The sequence below is a fragment of the Notolabrus celidotus genome, chromosome 2, assembly GCF_009762535.1.
Source record: "Notolabrus celidotus isolate fNotCel1 chromosome 2, fNotCel1.pri, whole genome shotgun sequence".
Classification (NCBI taxonomy): Eukaryota; Metazoa; Chordata; class Actinopteri; order Labriformes; family Labridae; genus Notolabrus; species Notolabrus celidotus.
The window spans coordinates 20859049-20884756 of NC_048273.1; the positions used below are offsets into that span (position 1 = coordinate 20859049).

The window sequence follows — 25708 nt, forward strand, 5'->3', positions numbered from 1 at the left end:
GCGAGCTGTTGACAAGTTGATCACATCAGTGGTTGTGCTCTGGACACAGGAGCATTGTGTTTAATGTTCAGGCTCTGAGAATGCACTCTCAGCTGCTTAACGAAAAATGTGTGAAGTTATTAGTCACTTGTGATTCAGGCAGTAAGCCTCCCTTCACTTGAAAGCTGTTACACACACAGGCAGGGACATGCTTTCAAATGTAGTTTTATTTATGTCTTATTAATATGATTTACTGCAGCTCATAGTTGCGTTCTTTCAAATCCCTGGGAGCTAAATTTGCTCTTGAAGCCCATGGATCTTATTGTCTGAAAATGATGGATAAATAATCTGTTGTCCTTGAATTATTTAAGATCCAGTGCATTCTTATTTTGTCCACAAAAATAGGAGGAGAAAAAGGAGTGAAACTCGCCTTGAGGCTCCTTCAGTTAATCTTGCCGGGGGGCAAGGAACACCGCGGCTCAGGTGGTCAATGGGCTAACTAACCGACAGGTCCATGTGGACTCTCCAAAAGACCTGGACTTCTCTCTTTTGTTGCTTTTATTACTCTCTATCCTCCATTGTTTGCCACTTATTTGTCACAATACCTCCAGGGCCATGGCTTCTGTTGGGGCAGAGCAGCCTGGACTGGACCATTGTTCTCTACCCGCTCTCCTGACAGACACTTTGTTGGCATGGAGGGTAAAGAGCTTTGAGGTTGGAGCCAAACTGATTTCCTCGGTGGCTTTCCGACTGGGGCAGGCGGTTTACATGGCAAGCTGAGAGCAGCTAAAGAGCTAAACTTGATTGCCTCTTTTCCTGCTCATTATTACGGCGTTTGTCACATAATATGATGTGATTGTTCTAAGTCCAAACAGAGCTACAATGATGTGTAACATAACTGCCAGATGACAATGGTGACCCTGGCCTCATCATGCTGTACAGTTTACTGACCCATAACAATTAGCTCTGGAAGTAAATTGTGTGGGCCTCAGTAATGGTCACACAGGAGGAGAATCAGGTCCGAGAGCATGATCCATTCAGAGCGAGAGGTGGGGGACTGCTTATAAGCAAAATGTAATGCTTTGACTGGATGTTTGGTTTTGATCTAATGGTCACATGGAGAGTTTTTCAACATTGTCTGCACTAGAGGGGGACACAGAAGTGGATTTTCACTCCTGTCACATCCCACTCCCACAGAAAAAGATATTTTCCCGTCCCAATACCGGGCTGGAGTAAAAAAAAAAACCTGTCCAGTCCCACTCCCGGTAATTAGTCGCACTCCCATTCAGAATGACTCCTGTACCGCTCCCATTTTTCTCTTCAATACATACCTCAAGGAACAAAAGTGCTTAAAGGCATTACCTTCACTATTCACATACTGTACCTGAGTTTTGGAAAAGTAAGACCTGAGCACTCATCTCGGTTTAAATGTATGCTCCACTTGTAATTTTTGTCAGCACTTCACTTTCACTTCACATCAGAAAACCTGTTCGTTTTTGCATTATTTGCAGATGCAACACAGACGTGCTCCTCTGCCTGCTGCGCACTGATCAGCTGTTCAGGTCTGCAGCTTCAAAGTCATAAAAGTACAACTAAATGGAGCGCCGCCTGGAAGCTAGTTCAGGCAGACAACTTGAGCTGCGCTCATTCATACTGACACGTCATCATCCTCCCTATCAGCTGATCTCAACATCCTCTCATTTGGTGGTCTATTTAAGCTGCTAGTCTCCCTGTCTCTGCCTCTGCTTTGCCAGTGCTCCTGCTGTCCTGCTCAATGCTGTGTGCAAACTTCATACCCACCTCCTCCCCGGCATCCACTTGCGGGCTTCGAGGGGGGTTAGTCCTATCTCATTAGTCCTAAATGTCTGCATTTAAATAATCTACGAGAAGTAATGAGGTTCATACGCCAAACACTGCAATACACTTTATCTTAAAGCTGGGGTCGGTAGTCAGATTTAGATACACTTTTTATTATACTGGTTAAAATGATCTTTATGTCCCGATGGCAATTAATACATAATGTGTTCTTTAAAAAGAGTGAAAAAAAGCTGCTACATACAGCTGGAGTAAACCTGGGAAAACACCAACCAATCACCGTTTTTGGGCCCGCCTCCTGCGGGTACATTTCCCCAACGTGTACTCCTCGTCCCCTGCCTCTACTTCCCCTGACTCTATTTACTGCCCCTCTTGCTCGACCTCGGGCCTGTCCCCTCTGACCCGATAAGGTGCTTTTCTTAGGACTGTAGTCCGGATCAGAGTCTAAAAAGCTCTCACCACGGGGGCTCTGACAAGCAAAATAATTAAATACATTCAGTAAGTCCTACAGAAATGTATATGTTGTAGCGTCCATCCGGACGCTGTAGGGATGACGAGCCAATTCGTGAACACGTTAAGTTTTAATAACCTGTCTCTGTCAGCCGGGAGCACGCCAACCAACAAAGCAACAATCAATGTTTGAATGAATGAAAAACTTCTCTTATCTCTACTCGCACACTCTGAGTCTACACCTCTCCTGATGCCTTCACTAACTGTCAACACTGCAGGAATTAAGAACATCTACACTGAACACGGTTAACAAACAGTAGAGCTGTTACAGTATTATATGTATTACAACTTTTCTCCTGATATCGTGTCACCAGTACAACTGGGTAATGCTAGCATGACAGTTAAGAGTGCTAACAGCAGCCATGTTTGTTTGTGTTTTTAACTTTCACTATGATAATGTTTTGGTGCTGACCGGTTTTAAATCAGTCACGATCATATGGTTGCAAATCAGCGGCGCTCGTGCATGTGAGCGGGGACGTCGTTTTGGAGGAGCTCCGAGAGGAAGAGGGGGAGGTTAGACGGAGTCATGAGGAAATGCTACATTCAAATTCATGCTAGTTTTCCGAGACTACCAACCCCAGCTTAAGTAAACGTGAGTTGTCTGACTGAAACTTAATAATGAAAGATTCTGACTGCGCCGATGTCATGCCGTTTACTGCGGACACACGTGGACACCTTTATGAGCCAGAGGAAAAGGTGATTCAATACACCGGAGGAAAAAGAGGAGAAACTTTAGAGCTAAACTGGAGAGCAGGAGAGATTCCCACGTTATCTGGTGGTGCAGGTGTGTAAACTGCGAGCTAATGTTTGCAGTTTAAACACAGTGAACCCAGAAAACTTCTTGTTGTCACAAGCAAGACCCTCTCAACAGTCCCTCTAGACCTTCCCGCTCCCGTCTGCTCCCATTACATTTTTTATCCTGTACCGTCCCACTCACGTGATTAATAGCAAATTTGACTCCCATCCCGCGGGAATCCCGTGACCCGTGGGATTCCCGAAAAAATGTCAGCCTCTAGTCTGCACCTCAGGTCTGATGCCCTTAGTGTCTAGTGTTGTTTTTGTTGTTTCCCTTGCGCACTGTGCAGGTATTTTGAAGATCGACTCCATCTGAGTCCTGCATCTTTTTTTTTTTTTTTTAAAGTTATATTTTTGGCCTTCTTGCCTTTATTTGATAGGACAGCTGAAGAGAGAGAGGAAATGTGGGGAGTAGAGAGTGGGGGAGGACATGCAGGAAATGGTTGACCGGCCGGGAATCAAACCAGCAACCCCTGCGACAAGGACTGTAGTCTCTGTACGTGGGGCGTTTAGACCGCTAGACCACCAGTGCCCCGCATCCTGCATCTTTTAACATAAGATATATTACAATGACATAATATTGCACTCACAAGCATTCGATGCAAGAAACTATATTTAAATATTAGCTTTAAGCATTTTTTAAAGAAATCTCATCACAGATGTTCCCCATCATAATGCAGTCAGAGGTCAACTGCTTGGGAGAAAATATTTAAACTGTCCTCTGAAGCTACATTGCTCTTCTTCCAGTTTATGCTATGTGGAGTTTCCAATCCTTCCAGCTACAGGTACAGTAGTTGAGCTCCACCTACGATGACTTTGATATATTGACCCATCGCCTGCAACCAATTCTCCTGTAGCCGTGCCACCCACCTCCACGGGTTGCTTGTTATCTTCAGCTGAAGAGTCTTTTCAATCGAACCAGCGCTCCACAAGGGTTATTACCTTCATGGTAAACCAGTGTGTTCTTTACATGCTTGGCTTTGACCTAATGAGGGAGAAAAGCTGTTAAGAAGTTGAGCGGTCAGCCTGTTCCATGTTGCTATGTAGCAGCATGATATGTGCAGAAAAGCAGCAACTTGCAATACACAATAAGTGGAGGCTAATACATGGTCCTGTCAGGTTGCAATGGTGGCTAAAGGCTGATTTATACTTCTGCGTCTCCCCTACGCAGCAGGGGCTGACGTGGACATGAGCACCCCATACTTGTGCGTCGATGTGTCCGTGTCACGCAGCAATTCTCTGCCAAAATGCTTGAGGGCAGTGCGGTCTCTCTGATAGCGGTCACCTGCTTCTCGCCCCGCTACGATCTCTGTTTACTTTTCCACAGTGATTCAGAGCGTGTTATGTTAATCTACAGCTGATACATGTTACTATCTATCATAAGATAAGATAAGATAATCGAAAGTGTCACAGTAGCAAAGTAGACAGTGCAAAAAAATATATAAAGCAAACAAGAGCCTATAAAGTAACAATACAGACATGATTGCCGGGAAGAATAAGGAGGAGGAGTTGAAATACACGGCCGATGTGCGGCCGATGTGCGGCCGATGTGCGGCCGATGTGCGGCCGATGTGCGGCCGATGTGCGGCCGATGTGCGGGATCCCAGAAGTACTGTAAATGCGGGAAACACAATGGCACTGAGTGGACCAATCACAGGGATTGCGGTCTGCACTGATTCTACGTGTAGTTACATTTTGGAGGAGGTGAATGTCGGCTACGTGCGTAGGCCTCTGCGTAGGTACAGGAGCTACGCTGGCCCCCGGCGTAGGCTCCGCCGTCAATTTGACGCAGGAATACAAATCAGTCTTATGATGGCGCATGTTTGTGTCATGATGCAACTTTATGTCAGGGTGTGTTCTCAGTTGTGGGACCTTAAGCTGAGACAGAGACACAGTTGAGATTAAAGTCAGTTTATTTTCACAAAACTGAAAAAAGGAAAATCCAAAACGTTGGCCTCGAAAGGCTGGCCTGGCGAAAAACCTGGTGTGGAGAGACTGCTTCACTTGAAAGAGAAAAAACACCGGCACATGGGAAAAAATCAGGACACAGACCAATCTTCAATAACTGGACAATAACTGGATGCTTGTTACAGTCACCAGTGGGGAAGGAATTATCTGGCACTGAAGTGGCAGGAGGAGCATGTAGTAGCACAGATTGAGAATGCTCATAGGTGTGTCCCCACGCAGCAGCACTGAGCCACACCTACACCACACACACGGGGAGGAGGGGACAAAGGCAGAGAGGGGTGAAACTAGGAGATAAGCACTGCCACAGCCTGAGCCGTGACACTTCAGCTAGTGTAGTGCCATTGTTTTACGGAAAAAATGATGCTGGTACCGTTGTTTTTTTGGTAAAATTGGTAAAACAATGAAATACCTCCCCTCACATTTCATTCTGGTATAATGATCACACTTGTGAAGGACACAACTCTCTGTTTAGATAAATAATGGCATTAAAAGTGTGTCTTGCCCTCTCTATTTTATGGCATATCTGCTTAACCACACCTTTGACTTATCAATAAAAATAAAGGCAAATACATCGAGGTGCACTCTTGAACTAATTTCTTTTACCCACCTACATGGTCCAACATTAATAGAAGACCTGTCCTTTGGCCAACAACTCCTAATAGTGTTTGCTACTGAAGAGATTGCCAGATCAAGTCTTAAAAGAGCTGTAACGGCCACTCTCACCTGCTAAAAGCCTTTTATGACTCACTATCTGACTCACTACTAAAAATGGGATGCTGTCTTTGGTCTATTTGCTTTCTAGTCTTGCTTTTAGAAATCCAGTGTTAGGATGATTTGTTTACATTTGACCTCTAAACCTGTATTTGGAGACTGACTTTTCTGCTATAGCAGAGGTTATTCTTCAGAAGACACCTTGTTCAGTTACATCTGGCTTCTCTAACCATAGTTTCTCTTGTCTCTTCAGGTGCTACCTGTTGGATGGGATCTCTAAAGGAGCCTGGCTGAACCGCTCAAGCATCATATTCGCAGGGAACGACAAGTGGTCCGTGGACCCTCGCGTGTCCATTGTGTCCAGCGTTGGGGACAAACACGAGTACAGCCTTCAGATACAGAAAGTGGATGTAACTGATGACGGCCAGTACACGTGTTCGATCCAGAGTGAGCGCAATCCACGGCCAAAGCTCCTCAACCTCATTGTAAAAGGTAAGTAGACATAGTTCTTGTCGTTTTTAAACATGTGTCTGTGTCCTTCTCTTTGTGAAGGATTTCAGCCGCCTGCGCCTTTACAAGGCATGCTGTCTTCTATTTGGGTCAGATATTTTGAAAGATCCTTGCTGTGCTCTCTTCTTTCAGATGTATGTCCTCCTTTGCCTTTTTTTAATCTAATGTCTTATTTGTTCCTTTTTATTACACGTACCATTTAGCCCACATAATTTCCATAGCGACAGTATTCCTGTGTTGTTCATGCACCTAATGGTCACCGTTGTATCGGGCACCATCTGTGCTTTTAGAAAAATGTCTGTCATTCTGGTACACATGCTGTAAGAACAAGAGCTTGAGTCACTCTGCTTTGTGTAACATAATAAAACCGAATCTTTTCAGCAGAGAAATTTCTTCTGTGGAGGCAAACTGACATGGTGGGGTACATTTTGTGCCTGTAGGCTATGCAACACAAAGTAGAAGCTTGTTGGTTTGAAAGGCTCGAGGCAGAGTAGTGTAACTTTAATCAAGCCTCCCTGGGTTTTGTCTCAGCAGATAACAAAATATAACTTGATTCTTAGGACTTCTTTTACCGAGTTTCTCTGGTTATTGATATGCTGTTTGTGTCATTGCTTTGGTTAGCAGGTTGTTAAGGTTTGAGTGTCAGCCTTTTATGTAATAAAACTTGGATTGAGCCCTTGAGAGACTGTGTTAATTGGGCGTCATCTTGAGGATCTTCATTCCCGTCAAGGTCAATAGGGGTGTTTGGGCTTTATTGGGCATTAAGAAGCCTGTTGTGAGCACAGAGAGCAAATTGAAGGCAGTATCCACATCATAACTTGTTGGGGTAAATGGGTGGTGGCTCAGTTTGTATGCTGAAACATCTGACAGTGCATAAGTGACGGGAACACATTGACACTGAAAACCCATCCTCAGAATGTCGGGCTATTTCTCTCTATGTTTTTATTCATTCAATTTATCTCACAGAATCATGGAGGCCATGCACTTATTTAAATTACACTGAGAGTACATTTGTAACAGCATAAATGCATATTCAAAAAACAAACAAGGAATGAATAGGTCAATGGTTATAAGTGAAGCTAAACAAACAAGCAAAGAAGAGCAGAGCTATCAAGAGCAGTTACATTAATGAGCAAAGCGGCTTGAAATAACGTTTTTAACATATCAACATATGGGAACAAATGGGTCGAGTTTTAACTGTGCAATATACAAAAAGATGAATGACATCTCAACCACACAAAGTGAGGCCAAAACATTTAGAGCTCCCCTTACTGACTGGATACAGTAAAGGTCATACACCAAGCCCTCTCCATTTAAACAGATGGGAAATGTGTCAACCATTAAAATAAAAATTCAGGTAAAATCCATTTTTGACATGGTTTCTGTCATTAGAGTGAGTTGTATCATACTGATTTATGTAAAAAAAAAAATCATGTCTCTGAGAAGTTTAGGTATAATGACTTCCTTTATGCTATAAAAATGTGGTTAGGCCTTGTTTTGACAAGATCAGCCCAATTAAAAAGTCTTTCCTTTGTGTTTTCAAAAGTATCATATGTTTGCATAAGTATCTGCAAAAAACAACTGAAAGCATTGAAGTTTGCATGCCAGGCCAGTAGTTGGCGGTATATATAGTATTTGTAATAAAACAACACTGAAAATCATCAAAGTGCTCTTCAAGAGAGTGGTACAAAAACACAAGAAGACGTGTTTGTGTTTTCAGACACCCCAAAACACTGTATCGGTGTGAAGGAGGCCACAACACTACAATAGATTAGTGTTTTCTATTGAATAGAAACACCCTTTTACATATAGTTAATTGATTCATCGTGTTGATGAGTGTTTCATGTGTGCGCTAGGGGTGTAACGATTTATCTACTACATCGATGTATCAATTTATATTCCTGTGATCCGACTCAAGAGGCAAACTCTGGTCTCAAATGATGAAGCCAATGCGGAAGTGCTATAAACTGCAATACATCGAAAATCCGCTTGAGGCTGGCTGCAGAAACACCGGAAACCACATAGATATGAATGGGAAAAAGACGATCTTTGCAGCATTAATAAACATGTTTACAGCCTGGTTCAAAAAACGTCTTCGCCCTACAAAGCTAATCTTTCTAATGGCACACACTGTATGGGGGGTGAATTTTTTTCTAACATGACGGTTAAGAAGATATTAAGATTACGAGTTTTGCCCAAATAAGGACATGACTGACGTGACTCCCGGTCGGGAACACACAGCCATTGGCTAAGAGGCTCACACTACGTCACACTCTGCCTGGTTGAGTTCCGCATTACCAATATGGCTGCTGCCGTCGATTTGCTTCAAAATAGCTCTCAGGAACAGATGGGTGACGTCACAGATACTACGTCCATATTTTATACAGTCTATGGATCCGACTACATCGATCTGTGCTCGGGAAGTTGGCCTTCCGGACGACATGTATCGATCTAACATTGTTTTAAAAGGTAATAAATCGATTGTATCGATACTAGGAAATAACGCATTGGATTTAAGCACGGCAGACTTTATATGGATGTGTTTTTTTTTTGCACTTTTAATGATAAAGACGTTAAACGTTACTCAATTCAGGCTGCCTGTCTGTGACGTCATCGCCACGCTCCAGCAGACAACAGAACATAGCATGGCGGACGGCAGAGGAGAAGCCAGCAAGCGAGAAATGATCAAGCCACCATTGCGGTCCAGCGTGTGGAAACACTTTGGCTTTTGCAAAGACGGAGATGTTCTGAATAAGTTGCTCGCTGTTTGTAGTAGGGCTGAACGATTTTGGTAAATAATCTAATTGCGATTATTTTCCTTAATATTGCATTGCGATTTAATATGCGATTATTTTTTCAAGGTCCTCTTCATGTATTTTTCAACAAACACAAGCAATAAATCAATCTGTATTATAATAAACAATATTCAATTTTTATCTACTTGAATTACAGTTGTAAACTTACTAAATACTTTGACTTGCAGTCTTGTAAGCGTTCACCACAACTACTTAATAAAATTCTGCCAAACAAGTGTTTTAAGTTTAAAGCATGGTGTTGCGCACAGCGGAGACGCTCAGCTGGGGGCTGCGGCTGAGTGACAGGTCTCTTTTTTTCTCCGCTGCCGGACTGATTATGACCCAGTTGCGCTCCTGGCTGACAACTGACCACGTAAACATGCTATTTTTTCTCAATAAGAACGAGTAGACAAAAAACTTGACACTGTGAGTCTAAAATATGATTCTGTTCAGTTGTCCTGTTGCAGTAAATCCACATGTTGTCTAGGTCTTCACTGACTCTGTGTCTGCGGAGATTATTTATAAGCCTGCTCCACATGTTGATATTCAGCGTCTTGATTATTTTGTATGCCTCAATATGATCGGTTCTTCTGCTGAGACCATTTTTAAAGATGTCAACAACAAAACAACAAATCAAAACTTAGCGTGCTGAAGTTGTTTTCTTCACCCCCTGCTCGCACGTGTCTCGTTCTCCTGAGATTTTTGGCCGTCTGCAGACCATCTGAAAGTTGCATTACCGCCACCTACTGCATGCAAGTCACGTAAGGTTGCATCTGTCTACATGAAACTTTTTTTTTTTTAAGCGCATCCTTTGCGATTTAAAAATTGCATTCTACAACATTGCAATGTCGGTTTTTTGATTTGATTAATCGTTCAGCCCTTGTTCGTAGGATATGTAAAGGTCAAGAAAAGTACCACGGCAACACCACAAATTTTCCAACCACCTACTAAAGGCTGATTTATACTTCTGCGTCTCCCCTACACAGCAGGGGCTGACGCGGACTTGAGCCCCACATACTTGTGCGTCGGTGTGTCTGTGTCGCGCAGCAATTCTCCGCCGAAACACTAGAGGGCAGTGCGGTCTCTCTGATAGCCGGTCGCCTGCTTCCTGCCCCGCTACGATCACTGTTTACTTTCCCACAGAGATTCAGAGCGTGTTATGTTAATCTACAGCTGATACATGTTGCTGTTTATCATACAGACATGATTACATGAAGAATAGAGAGGAGGAGATGAAATCCACAGCCGATGTGCGACCGATGTCCGGGATCCCGGAAGTGTTGTAAATGCGGGAAATACAAAGCCACCGGGAGGACCAATCACAGGGCTTGAGGTCTGCGTCGGCTCTACGGGGAGTTACATTTTGGAGGAGGTGCACGTCAGCTACGTGCGTAGGCCTCGGCGTAGGTACGGGAGCTACGCGGATCCCCGGCGTAGGGTACGCCGTTGATTCAATGCAGAAGTATAAATCAGCCTTAAGGCGCCATGGGATTTCACACAACGCCGACCATCCAGGCACCGCTTGCAGAGTTCCTGCTGCAGCAGCGCAAGGTAACATCAGCTCTGCAGAAGCCTCATGCCTCGCCAGCATGTTTAGTCAGAGACTAGGCCAAAACTCGGCTTGGGTGAAAAACATCACGGCAACAACAGGAATCTAGGACTGTCTAATATCAAGGTATTTTTTTCGCAGTTACACTGGGCACCACAAATCATGATACGAATTGAACCGTTGTTAAAAAGAATTGTTACACCCCTAGTGTGCGCACCACAAAACTTAAAGATAAGCTAATGCATAGATTTAAAGCATGGTCCAATTATAAAGTGTATCTAGGTACATATGTTAGTCTTAGAGGACGTGACTATCAGACAACCTGTCTTATTAAGACATACTTTCTTGTCTCTTGTTTTTAAGTGAATTATTCCAATTTTAAAGTGTGAAAGCTTGCATTCCTTCCCCACAATTAACACCTTTGTACTATCCCTGAGCAGAAACCAGACACATTACAAAGTAAAAACAGACTCTTATTCTGTTTAAAGCTCTGTTTACAATTGATTTCAAATGAACATAATGTAGCAGTATGCACACTTCCACACGGGCAGCATAGTATTAATAGAAGAGTTAGAGGTCAGACTCACTGCTTGTAGAAGTGTGAGCTGTGATATCTGAAGTGCGTAAGTGGAAAACAGCTCTCCAGCTGGTGTTGGCGATATGACATATGGAGTGTGTGTATGAAAAATTTCTTAAGAGGTGTTATAATACCTGCAGTTTGTTTGTCTGGTCTAAACCATAATTGAAATTATGTATGTCTTATTTCGTCCTTCTCAGACACAAAAACACAAGTCTGTCACAAAAAAGGGACGAGTCTGAACAGTAGAGCTAAAAACAAGTCATGGTGTTCATAACTGTTAAGAAAACATTCAAACCATAAGCAATAAGCCAGAAAGCAGCTTGCCCTCGGCTCATTTTGTTATTCTAGATTCTCTAAGCTCCTGGCTATCATACGTCAACATCCATCTTCTTGCAGTGAACTTATAAAACTGAGTGGGAGGAGGCTGGTGCTGTGTTGGGTTTGAGCATGCCCTCAGTGCCTTTTGATTATTGTGGTTGTTTATGAGGTTGTCTATTAAACTGGCAGGCACTTGGCTTATGTTAAGAGAGCAACTCAACACACTCACCTTAGAAATGGTTAACGATCCTGTCCCATTATCAGAGGGTCACAGAATGAAACCCCTCTTAATGGTGGAAGGAATCTTGGGTTAAAACACTTGAATATCTGTATTGTTTGTTGATGGATGAAAAGCACACAGCTCAATGCCTTGAATATAAAAGCAGTTCTCTATCAGCCCCTGTCAACTTGTCAGAGACCGGCTCTGTTTTGTGGTTGAAGCGACTGTCCGTTAGTGCGAAGGTCAGAGGGGCAATCTCCGCCACTGCCAATGTGTCCATCAACAGCATAATGTCTTGTTTAAGTTCCCTCAAGCAAGCAACCCTCCTTTTGTACACTACTTTCTTTTCTGCCCTCATTTCCTCCTTGTGAGTGGTAATGTCAGTCTGTGAAAACCCAACCATCCAACCAAAACTAATCCTTACAATCAGTGTTGTTGCTATTTTATTCAGTGAAAAGGACAGAATGTTAAGGATCCTCTCTGTACAAGGTAATACAATAATAAGTGTCAAGTTAAGCTGTTAATCATCGAAGTATAGTGTGAGTCACAATGGTTATATGGCATGAGTAGGCCTTCATAATGAAAGGGTAAGTGTTCAAGGTTTGATGAGCTTAATGAAAAAGGACTGATGGTTTTTCTACTATTAGTAGAGAGGTTACCATATTTGGAAAAATCCAATAAAGGACAATATGAGGGGGAAAAAAGAACTCTGGTATCAAAAGGTAACAACAGTCAGTGAGTTTTGGGGGTCCCAAAGAAAAAAGTTGTAGCCCAAAAGGAAGGCCTAAATGCTCAATTGTGTGCTTAATGATATAATATGGCTGATATGTTTTAAGTGCAAGTCAAGGGGCAGAAACTTCTTGGATGGATTCTTTTTCAACATTGACTATTAAACCCTGTCCATGTCCACTTGTTTATTCATTGTAACGCATTGTGCTCCAGCTGTCCAAACCAGCCCATTGTTCTTCCATTAACACAGTGAAAGTCTTTCCTGATGTTCAGCCCTGAGAGAGACTCAGTTGTGCAGTGACTGAGTTACAATTAATGACACAGCCATCCACAGAGCTGCTTTGGCTTAAACTAAATGCCACTTTGCCTCTGCTTCAGCTGCATTTTACAGGTGCAGTATGCCTGTAAACATACGTGATGAACGACAGGCAGCTGCCTGGCAGGCAGTAATGGTCACTAGAGGACCTTCATGTTTTAGTAGATGTTGGCTTTTTGAAGAACATTCTGTAATGGGAATCCGACCAGGGGTGTTTCAGGTCATGGCAGCTCCTCATCACTGGCCATATGGCCACAATCAAACCGAAGCTAATGTGCCAGCTGTCAGCTCTATAATATGTTTTTGCAATGGCCAGAATTCCAGACGGATGTGACCTAGTGGAGAAGATTTGGCAACAGTTTGATACAGGAACAAAACTTGTTCTACAGTAAAAATATGGAGCACATTGGCAGGTTTGGCAAGAGAAGCCCAACACTTGTATGCAGAGTACATGTTTTGAGGGGCTTTTATTGTCTTTATTTGAAAGTTAAGTGAATGATAGAGAAGGACACTGGAAGGAGAGTGGGGGATGACATGACACAAAAGGCCCTCTATTGGATTTGAAGCACCTGCCTTGGACTGCTCGCTTCTTGGACTGTAGCTTCTGTAAGATGTGGGATTTACTTGCAGAAAAATGGCGTCATCAAGTTAATTGATTATTTTTTTCAGACTCATTAAAACTTAGAGACAACACTTTCATGCTGAGTTCACACATGTTATACACGTGATTATAGCCTGTTATAGCACACGTAGGGATTTGTGACTTATTGGCCCTGAAAATAGATTGTTCTATCCTGTGTAGTGTGTCATAATGAACAACAATCAATGCCACATCTGGGGTGTCTCCAGACAGAAAGTCTGGCGTGTTTGATTTCCTTTCTGTCTTCTATGATGTGTTCCTTCATGTCAGTGATGTTGACCACGAGAGCAAAGAGCGCTCTAAACATACAAAAGTCACGAGCAGAAACAAACAACATAGTGAAGCAAAAGAAGTGATTTAGTTGGTGCTGTTAGACGGATCTGTGGCAACAACATCCCTGCCTTTATGATGTGTCATCGAGGGACTACCACTACAGACTTAAAAAAGAGATATAGCAGTCAGCCAAGTGAGTAACTGCTGTTGGCATTTCCAGGTGTCATCCAGCCCAGCCCCTCTTCCTTCATGATGATTGGCTGGGTACCACTGTGTAGCCTGTGCTGTCTGTTGTCAAGTCTCGGCATGACTGTATGGCTCTGTGATCGCCCATTCTGACTTGGTGACCATCTTAACAGACAGAAAGATTGTGTTGTCTGACCCCAACATTATTCAACTGTTTGAAAACCTACAGCTTTGTTTCACATTTACAACCCAGGGCCTTGAAGACAGAGGAACAATCAATTAGTATGTTTTTGGATGAGAGGCATTGAGATAGGGATTGAAATGTGTTAACAGTGTGAAAAAAGTGAACTATCCAGATTAGGGATGTACACAATTAATAGATAATGGATGAATTGATTAAGACATTACTCGAAACACTCATTTTTGTTTTCAGTTTTCCGTCACATGGAACAAACATAATGTGGTCTCATATTATACACAAGTTTAAAGCATGTTTCGATGTGAATCAGCTGTTAAAGGTGTTGCGCACAGCGGAGACGCTCACCTATGGCTGTGCGTCAGGTCTGCGCTTTTTAAAGATCAATATGCAACTGCTGCCAACAACCACACGAAGGTTGACAACTTTAAACAGGACATTTCTCACCTTTAGATACACAGCCAACAATCTGTTGGGAATTGCTAGTACGCTATGTTTACAGACCAGCAACATCAGAGCCGTCTGGGCCGCTGGACTGATTATGACCCGGTTGCGCTCCTGGCTGACACCTGACTGAATACTCATGTTTATTTTTCTCAATAAGAACGAGTAGGCAGAAAACTGGACACTGTGAATCCAATGTACTTTTCTGTTAGTATTATGAGCCTTCACATTATAAGACTATGTCCACGGAGAATATTTTTATGAGCATGATCGTTGATAATCAGTGTTAAACATGTACCCGTATTCAATACCGTCAGTTAAATGCATTTTGTTGCTGTAGAAAATATAATTAAGGGGGAAAAAACGTATTTGGCCTTGTTTTTCACATAATATTAATAAGAATGTTTTTTTTTTTTATTGATTAATTGATAATTGATCGTTAACATTTCCAAAAGTCGATCCAGGAAAATACTTAAAATGTACATCCCTAATCCAGATCCATAAATGTGCTCTGCTACAGGCTCCATCCTCAGTAAGTAAGATCGCTGGTGTTATGATTGTGTCATCTAAATGTGTTACCGTTGAGTCATAAGGCAAATGGGTCGCCAACCGTTCAGACAGAGCTGTGATCTGAGTGTGAGCTGCAGGCAGAGAAGCTCGAAACACAGATGAGTCACTCCAGCTGATAAATGCCAACGGTGTCTTCTCTCGCAGGGCACTCAAGGTAGCTGAAAATTTGCTTCATTTAATCGCCAGCCGCTCTGTCATTTCTTTATTTACGCACAACCGCGACACGCGTGTGCTGTTGTGACACCTCCAGAACTTCACATCATTTGTTCTTTGCTCTGTCAAAACTCTGCGTGTTATGAATGATTACCTGTCACCATACGACACTTGTGTACACATGCTTAAGCCCACTCATGGAGAACAGAGGGTTTATTTTATTTTTTTAACAGATGAGATGTAGCAGGGGAGCAGCTCTGTCATGTTGCAGAGACTTCTGGGAGCACGCTGTTTTTTTCTCATTTGCTGAAAGGAAAAGTACGACTTGCTTGGAAGAAGAAAAAAAAAAACGCCCAGACACTTTAATCTGGGCTTTTCAGTCCAAGCATACAACATTTATTAATGCTGCGACACGAATGTTACAGTTGAAGTAAAAGGATTTCATGGCGTTGGATCTTTTTGGCACTATTGCTTTGCTCGACAGTGCACCACACCGAGTGAAAACAGAAAATGGGAGCAAGAAGGGATTACTGTATGTGCAGGGAAATATGCAATGGTCTCAACCCATTTCAGGTGCATGGTAGGGTCTCCGACGAGCTGATCCTCCAAGCAATTATGCTTATCTGAAATGTGTATTTATGTGAGCAGTCTGACATGGCTTTTGTGGATTCGGTCATGGCATAACAGTTCTATCAAGCATATTAATAATTAACCTGTGTTTGAATGAACGCTTAGATGTAGGAATGGAGATGTAGCAGGAAAGACATAATCTCTTCCTTTGATGGCAGAGATGGAAACATACCCAGAACTTTGCCTCATAAATTCTTAAATTCATAAGTTCCTGATCAGTGAGGACTTCGTGATTGTGGGATCTCACTGAAAGTTCTTCAAACTTAGAGAAAAGTGTTGCTTTTTTTGTGCTGTGTCCTTTTTGAGTTTAATTGCACTCCTTTTCTGTATCAGCAGAAACCTGAGTGCTATAATGGCAGTGAGAAGTAGGGATTCATTCTTGCTCTTGTAGCCGAGGATAAAAAAAAAAAACTTTTCCTGTCTAATCACAACTCACAGGGTTTCTCCTCACTCCTTTACAACAGCAGCTTCTAGTTAACAACTCACTTCCTAACACATAAATAGCACGTCGCTTTATGCAGTGCAGCAGGTTAGATGAGGCTGTGACTGCTCACTCATCTCAGATCAATTTAATCTCTGCATGACATTTGTCCCCATCAGAGACTTTGGGTCACCTTAATAAATTAGGCGTTTGCATCTGTGCCTCTCCCTCGAAAGCTTCTTTGCCATTAACCATCGCCCGTGAGGAGCGAAAAACTGTGATTTGTAGATGCATCATATTTCTGCTCAGCTCTTAGTTGAATGAAGTAAAGAGCAAAAACCAAATAGAATGTGTCTGAAAGCGCAACCCTGAATCTGTGCAGTGCCGGAACAGGTCTTTCAAATAATCTCAGCCAAAAGCAATAACCATCTGGGCCATCAGGGTCTGCAGAATTACTAAAGGTCTGTGTTTTTCCTGTCAGGTACATTTTGCACCTGCTGATCAGTTAAACCCTTCCTTTAAATACTCGACTCAACAAGATTAAACTGAATGGGCTCTGCCTTGTGGCCATGCGCTGATTATTGAATACTGCGATATCAGTGACATCACCTACAACCCTCTGAACTCCGTCCATTATTGACTCCTGGTCCACATCAATGCAGCTCCTTCCTCTTTGTTTTACCTCTCTACTGTACCTCTCTCCTTCATCTGCATTTCCTCATCTCCACCATATATTCACTGACCTATTTACAGCTTATCCTGACCATTATCTGATGCAGGATACAGAGGAATAAGAGATCAGTATCAGGCCCCAATCTGCCCCTCTCCACATCACATGACTCCCCTCCTCCTAAGACGCCATTCTTCTCCCTCCCTCTCTGTTAATTAAGATTGTAGATGTGATAATGTATTAAATATGCACAGCACCTCTCATCTAAGAATATCTTCTCTCTGCAAGGAGGGAGGAAAGAGGCACACTTTCCCTCTACAATAACTGCTCGCATGAGCTTGGCAATGTGTTTCAAGCTTTCATCAGTGAAATCCTTTAACTTTAGGATAAGTTGTTAAGCTTATATTGAGGAATCTTATCTAAGGGATAGATTTGATTTAAAAAGTACCTTTTCCTTACTTGAATCTACTACTCAACTTTCACAGGAGTGTACATTATAGAAGTAACCAGCAGGAAGTAGATTTGATGCAGTAAAGGATTTTATTAAAGACTTTACATGACCCCCTCAGCGTGATGTAAGGTTAACATTTTAGAAAAGAAAAAAAAGTGAGGCATAATCCTGTGTGTGATGAAAACTCTTTGGACATTAATATGGATCAGAGCGGATCTACAGTGAAAACCTCTTCACCCACGCCCATGGAGTGAGTCAGCCTGGGAAGAGTGTTTCTCAGCAAGAAGTGAAATTGTGGGGGTAAATCTCCAGGTCGCTGCTCCTCTCTTTGATGTCAGGACAGAGACAGAGAATAATCACTGAGTACGGCCTGAAACAGGCACACAAATCACAGTTTATTCTCAATATGCCAGGATTCTTTCCCTCTCATTAATTGCTGCGTGTTAAGAGAGATTTCATTTTCGCATGACCGCAGTCCAAAAACACAGTCCTGTCAGAAGAACACCTTCTTAATTACATTTTTCCCCCGCTTCTCTCTTGACTATTAGCTTTATCAATATTAGAAAGTTTAAGCTTAATTGCAACCTGACACTACCTTGCCCTGTATTCAATTAAAAACACATTGCGCCATGTGAACATATTGGTAACACAATTTCTCTCCTAAACCCAATGTTGAGAAGCTTAATCAGTTTGATATTTAGTCCTCCATGTTTCAATGAAACTAAAACATAGCAGGATATTTTGTCAATAGTGTCTGCGACTCCCCCAAAAATGAAAAAAAGAATGCTGCTATTGGTGCAGCAATTTGCTGTAATAGACCATAAGTGTGGTAAAAATGAACCACTCTGGAAGCCATTCTCCAACCTGAGTAGCCCTCACAGAAAATTAGACCACCACCCACAGGTGTGTCGACTTTATTTTGTAACACAGATTACAAAGTGATTATCATAGTTCACTCAGAGAGTTTGGGCTTGATCCCATTAACTTGAAATCCACACAGCGCTGTCCTTATGCAACACATCTGCAGTTCATGCATTTTCAGTGTAAACGGTTGCAGAGTGCAGTTATTGACTGACCCCAGCGGTTCATCCCCTTTCACAAAAGACTTACAGTATAATATGAGATCTCCTTAGAGAAATATGTAAAGCAGTGTAGACAGGATGGCATAAATTTATAGTCCTTTGATACTGCTTGGAAGGATTATATTAAAAAGTTGGCCTTCATCAAAATTTAATAGCTGCTGTATACCATAAATGGAAAAACTTGTCGTCTATTCAGACTAACCCGGTGAGTAAAAAGGAGTGTTGAGTACTGTGTTTTGACTGAGCTATAAATAAATGACAGGGTTTTGATTTAATTGTGTTTTGTTAATAGTGGTCTGCAGATGGATGCAAAATGTAACATCAATCAATCAATCAATCAACCAACCAACCAACCAACCAATCTTTATTTTTATAACGCCAAATCACTACAAATGTTATCTCAAGACGCTTTTACAAACGCGGCAGGTCTAGACCGTACTCTCAATCAATCAATCAATCAATCAATCAATCAATCAATCAATCAATCAATCTTTATTTGTATAGCGCCAAATCACAACAAACATTATCTCAGGACGCTTTTACAAACATAGGAGGTCTAGACCACTCTATGTTATATAATAAACAAAAACCCATCAGCAAGACAGGGTAAGACTCAGTCTTATCTCATCTTAATCCACCATGAGTAGAGCACTTTGCAGCATGCAAGCAGCAGCAAGGACAAACTTCCTTTAACAGGCAGAAACCTTCAACAGAACCAGACTCATGTTAGACAGCCATCTGCCTCAACCGAGTTGGGGTTGGAAAGAGGGGGGTAAAGAGATGATAGTGCTGAGACGGATACATCAACATGTACAATTACAAGTTGTGACTAACTTTCACTGTTACTTAAAGCACCTTCCTCTGTTTTAAACTAATGTGAGCATGAGATAGAGGCCTGTCTGGTATGTTAGCTCAGTTCATGCATGTTCTGAGTGTGCATGGGGAGGCAAGACCAAAGGTTTTCGGAGTTTGGTTAGCAAAACAATTAAAAACAATACGGATATCTGCATTTTGTTGCACTGAGGGGGGTGATGGTCCTTTGGGGCTACCTTAGGACCAACCTTAAAAACACTGATGGCAGCAACATGATGCCTTCACAGACCGCATTAAAACATGTATCCAATATGCCATGCACACGTTAATGGATGGAGGGATGAAGTGACAAGACGGACAGCTTCACTGTTTAATGATTTAAACATGCATTGCACCAAGATGGTCCTTTAGTCTCTGAGATACTGTATTCTACTATAGAATAAGAGATAGGTTTCTAGTTTAAAAGACAAGAAAATCATCAGAAACACACTGTACAATCTATCAGCTGAATATTTGGCTACAGGTCCTGACTTTAACACCCAAATACACAGGGAGAATCTGCTTGATTAAAGTGGGTGAGATGGTTTACACTAGGGATTTTCAGTGATCGATTTTTGGAAATGATAACGATCAATAATCGATTTATCAATAAGAAAAAACAACATTATTATTCCAATGCCAAATACATTTTTTTCCAAAAAATTATATTTTCTACATCAACAAAATGCATATTACTGACGGTATTGAAAACGGGTACATGTTTAACACTGATTATCAACGATCAAGCTCAAAAATATTCTCCATGGACATAGTCTTATAAAGTGAAGGTTCATAATAAACAAAAAGTACTTCAGACTCACAGTGTCCAGTTTTCTGTCTACTCGTTCTTATTGAGAAAAATAAACGTGTATTCGGTCAGGTGTCAGCCAGGAGCGCAACCGGGTCATTATCAGTCCAGCGGCAGAAAAGCCCGGACAGCTCTCATGTTGCTGGTCTGCAAACATAGCGTATTAGCAATTCCCATCAGTCTGTTGGCTTTGTATCTAAAGGTGGGGAAATGTCCTGTTTAAAGTTGTCAACCTTTGTGTTGTTGTAGGCAGCAGTAGGCAGCAGCTGTGCGCAACACCTTAAGCAGCTGATTCCCATCGAAACATGCTTTAAACTTAAAACACCTCCCTGATATCTGAATGTAATATGAGACAACATGATGTCCGTTCCATGTGACGGAAAATTGAAAATAAAAATGCGTGTTTCGAGTAATGTCTTTACAATCAATTAATCGCTAAATCGATGAATTGTGTACATCCCTAGTTCACACATCCCATTAAACGAAAGGGCTAAAGAAACACTGAACAAACAAACACAAAAAGTGAAATGTTCCCCATTCTCAAAAACCTAAAGATAGACAAGATTTAAGCCCATCAGAATATGTCCAGATTCATTCATAAAACGCCTTCACATTTTAACAATAGCCAGTTTTACCAAAATATGAGCGCGTTCAATGAACGAGCTCAACACTGCCCCTATTTTTTTCCAGTGTTTTCAACCCTGTCTTAATGCAATATTTCCTTATTACTGTATGTGTTGGAAGATGCTCCACTGTTGTGAGAAGAGCATTGTGAATCAGTGTAACTATCCCCGCTGGAATAACTGTGTACTTAGAGTCTCTGTGGAATAATAATGCATTAAAACAACGCAGCCTGGAATTGGTCGTACAGGGAAAGTGTAGAGAGAATATGAGTGTGTCTAAAGGAACAGATTTTCTATTATGGCCCCTGATATTTAGTTAGCCACTAATCATTGTCGTGTGTGTGTGTGTGTGTGTGTGTGTGTGTGTGTGTGTGTGTGTGTGTGTGTGTGTGTGTGTGTGTGTGTGTGTGTGTGTGTGTGTGTGCGCGTGTGTTTGCAAATCTTTATCTCAGTTCTTGTAAATTCGCCCTTCGTTGTGTGTCTGCGTGTGCACACAGGACATGCATGCACATTTATCCGACTGTGTGTTTGTGCCCTCGCACTAATGTGAATCCTCATCACAGAGAGCTGATATTAGCCATGGTTAATTAAAATGAGCAAGGACAAAGGTCAGCCGCTCAGCTCACTCAGCGCTCTTCTCTGGAGAGGGAATAGATGCAACATGAATGGAGAGTAACTTTTTTATTTTGGCGACTGGTCTCGACAGGTTAAAATCACTGAACATGAAGGTAGACTGCTTTCTGTCACTGTGGCACATTTATTCCAGCTTCAACCAGCAAAGCCTAAAATGTCACTCTTTTTCCCTTTTTTTTCAATCTCACATCCACAGTGATCTATTATGGAAAGCTTGATTGCTCTCTGCGTGACGGTTCTAGACTTGCTTCACTCACACAGAACGGCATTGTGATGGGTTTTTTTGTACCCTTTGTGCTTTCAAATACATGTTCACTATTGTACATGAAAATGGGCCGCACATTATAGTAATGGGGTTGCTCCAAAGCAGAAAATGTGGACTTTGCTTCCTTAGAATTTTCTTGGAAGCACTCCTACTTAAATTATGTTCCTTTTTTCTCCATGCCTGTGCTTGTGTTCAGCGATGTGTAAATAAGTAAATAAAATAACATTTTTTTATCAGCTATCAATCACTTTTGCTGATAGTAATGACATAGTATTAAGGTTAAATCAGCAAGTTGTCATGGTGCATTCAAAAGCATCCACAGCTGGTAAATAAAATAATGGTTGTTAAAGTAGTAAGAGTTAAAAAGAGTAAATCTGTCATCAAGGCGATCATTTTAACAGGAACAATCAGACATAAATCAAAGATAATATCAGCCTCTCAAATAAGGAGTTAATTTATGTGAAATGACGACAGAACCTGACCTTTATTTGGAATAGACCATAATTAAACCTTTCATTTCATTTTTTTCCTGAGCTTATCTTTTCACAGAGCTGCTCCACTTTCACATTCACACTGTTGCTGTTGTAACCAACTTTAATGTTTACCTGTTGTCCCGGTTAATGCACCATAATGTACATTTCCATAGAATCTCTTCCATTAGCACTACAAAGTAATCATACCATGCAAGCCTAACAACTCAACTGAATAAACCACTTCAAAGTCACTTCATTATTAATCAGTCATCAAGTTGTTTTTTCAAGGTTTGTTTGTCTGCGTTATTACACAAATATGCAGACATGAGAGTTCCTGTGTCTGAACTCCACACTTGTCACTTTTCTTGCAGCCATTTTTCCATTACTACTTCTCCGACTGGCCCTTCTACAGAACTCTAATGTGCCTCTTTTTTGACAGAGGAAATGGCAGTCAATAAGGACAACCCTTGACCTTTTCTGAGTTGCAAAAATACTACGTGATGACAGCAACAATTCAGAGGTCTTGAACCATGTTAATATGAATCTATATTTTTCAACAGAAGTAGTTTTCTTCAGCTGTTTGCCCCTGTAGATATTTCACATTGAAGTGCTGACTAATATTGGCACAGTCCAAAGCCTGCACATAGACCAGAGCAACATGCACTGACATTTTTTAAATCCTTGGTTACATTCATAAAGCATAGAGAAAGTAGCTGCAGAAAAGAAACACCTCTTGCTGTAACTGTTTCATATACCTTTCTCAGCCAGATATCATAACAACCTGGCCCTGCATGCCTCCTGGGACTAATACATTTTACGCTTCACCCATTACACCCGTGCCTGGTCATAATGCCCCTGACATGTCCTAACGCTCCAGCCAGGACGGCTCGCCTCTCATCATGTCTCCCAACTGCCCTTGGTGCCTCCCACCTTAAAACTCCCCAAGCTCCGAGACTGATCTCAGCAGCAAAACACTGAAGTCAAAACATGAAACAGTAGATTTGCCAAGATGAGACTACTCACTGCCGTCTCTTTCTATGGGCTTATTTTAACATTTAAAAGATATTTACCAGACACACTTGCCACTTTCAGCGCAGTTTGGCAGTATTTTGATCTAGAAAATAGATACAAAGTTGTATTCAGGCTGCGTTTGGTTGAACTGGCATATAATAATTCCACCAGAGCAATGTGTAGTGTACAGACATATAGACTTCAACCTGAAGACTGGTGGTGCTAGCTCTGCTAGAGTTATTCACATTTGGAAAATCAATTAGACATTGTTCACCTGCAGACTTACATACAATTGATAATTTGTCATCATTTATTTCTGTCTTATAACCCCTTATCCTATTATTATCTGTTGGTAGCTTCAGTTCTGTCAGTAGCAATATATACTTGTATAATCCTACTAGTGCTAATGGCAACTGGGATACATTTTTCCCACCACAGTAGATCAACTGTATTCAGTTCTCGTTTCCAGGACAAAGGTTTAAAAGGCACATTGGAAGATATTTCTACAGATTGATTAATTGAGATTCAAAGATGTCTGAGGAAGAACTGAAACAATAAGTAGGGTCCAAAATGCCGGGAATTTTCAAAGTTGGAAACTTTCCATGGGAATTAACGGGAATTTATTGGAAAAAACAGGAATAAAGCAGGAATTCACTAAATTGAAGGTTGGCTCTTAATAGGGAACTTAAATATAGTTGGATAAAATATATTTTAACATAATCCTCTCTCTGAAACAACCAGATTTCATGCAAGTACAGTTGAATATCTATGCTATTTCTCTATCACATGCACATAGCACACTGCTTACTGCAGGGCTATTTAGACCACACCCCCTACATGCACTGTGCATTCCTCCATCACATGCACAGATGACTTCTATTTTAGATGGATGTCTGCTTATAACAAAACAAATATTTATGTTTGGATCTGATACCTTTCCATTAAATTATCATTCCCAGTTAATTCCCATAAATGTCCATAACTCCCATGAAAACTTTCCAATTTGAATATTTCCAAAATTCCCCAGCTTAACTTCCCATGGAAATTTACTAGAAACTTTCAACCTTAATAAACCTTGCAACCTTAAAAATATGTCAGTTGAATAAATAGTTAATCAATACAATGATCCTGCAGCTTTGCTGATGGTGGATTATTGAAGGTTTTTTTTTTAAACTGAAATACTAACACTTCACTGGCCCCAGCCTATATTTTGGTTTCAAATGTCAGTCTTGGCTTGTTTTCATTGTCATCTGAATGAAACATTTAATAACATCAGACTGGCGTCCAGGTAATTAATAGGAGGGTTAAAAAAAAAAAGATAAGATAAGATTTGTTGTAGCCACATCTTGATACAAACCTAGAGTGCTGTGATCCATATCTATTTCAATGCCTCTAAAAACATGTTTACTGCATGTTTTACAACAACAGTTGGGAGCTCTACCACCCACACAAAGTCTTTATCTTCCTTGTTGAAGTCTTGTTTTAAGGGAATGTGAATTAAAGTGTGTGGGTGTAAGTTTTGATTAAGCTCAGGTCAGGCAGTGAGCTGAAATACAGGCTAAAACTAGTGAAATTCATTTATGATAGAGCGTAACTGGACATATACAAAACGTTAATGTACCCGTTCTTATCTAGTTAATGTTATGTAAAGTAGATGAAATCACTTTCAAATATGCATTCTGTTGAACTCAAACTGTTAGCTGTTATAAAACTGGGAACTGTCTCAAGTCAGAATTCCCATCAGGTGTCAGGCCGTGGCTTTTCTTGTGCCAAACAGTTGGTTCTTAGAGGTGTAAATCACAACAGAGTCATGGGTTATCTCGCTTCTCCTCTAGGCAGTGTTTATCATACAATACAATCATCATCAACAGTGGGTGTGCTGCGAAACAGACTTGCTGAGGGTGAAGCATTGGCAGGCATCTAGCCGTTACACTGGCCTTAATTGGCCAGATAAATATCACAGGCTGCACTCTCTGGCCCCACAGCACTGTTGCATACATCACCCTGAATACAGACTGACCACTGGCAGTAGGGGGCCGGCCACATGTCTCATCCCGGAAATTTATCTGGTGCCCAAAGTGCAATTAAAGAGCATTGAGGGATTTCTTACAGCAGTCTGCTGCTTTGACTTGCAGCTCTATCAGAGCCCATCGCAGTCATTTTTCTTTGACATCACACTCAGGGTAGGGACCTTTGTTACTGGTACCATTATTCACTGCTTTAGCCTGTGTTGTAAGTCAAACTGTTCTCAATTAATTAACAAATAAAAACACATGATAGAGAAAACTATACAGAGACATGGGGCTGTATTTTAAAGTTGTTAAAGTTGTAAATATGTCTTTTTAAAAGTTACTTTTGGGACTTTTTTGTCTTTATTGGATAGGGCAGCTGAAGAGAGACAAGACGTTTGGGGAGTAGAGAATGAGGGATGACCTGCAGCAAAGGGTTGTGGTCGAACCAGCGACCAATGGGATGTGAGCTGTAGCCTCTGTACACAAGGCATGCAAATAACCAAGTAGCTAAACTGGAGAT

The 25708-nt window shown here is 41.5% G+C and overlaps 1 protein-coding gene across 6 annotated transcripts in view; it reads left to right on the forward strand.

Annotated features, from left to right (window-relative positions):
- The window catches only part of negr1 (neuronal growth regulator 1), a 240512-nt gene that overhangs the window by 113400 nt on the left and 101404 nt on the right, over nucleotides 1–25708 (forward strand). For all 6 annotated transcript variants that reach the window (XM_034706749.1, XM_034706741.1, XM_034706724.1 and 3 more), the window contains one exon: nucleotides 6032–6270. In XM_034706749.1, the coding sequence (XP_034562640.1) occupies nucleotides 6032–6270 (239 nt within the window). The remainder of the gene's footprint in view (nucleotides 1–6031; nucleotides 6271–25708) is intronic.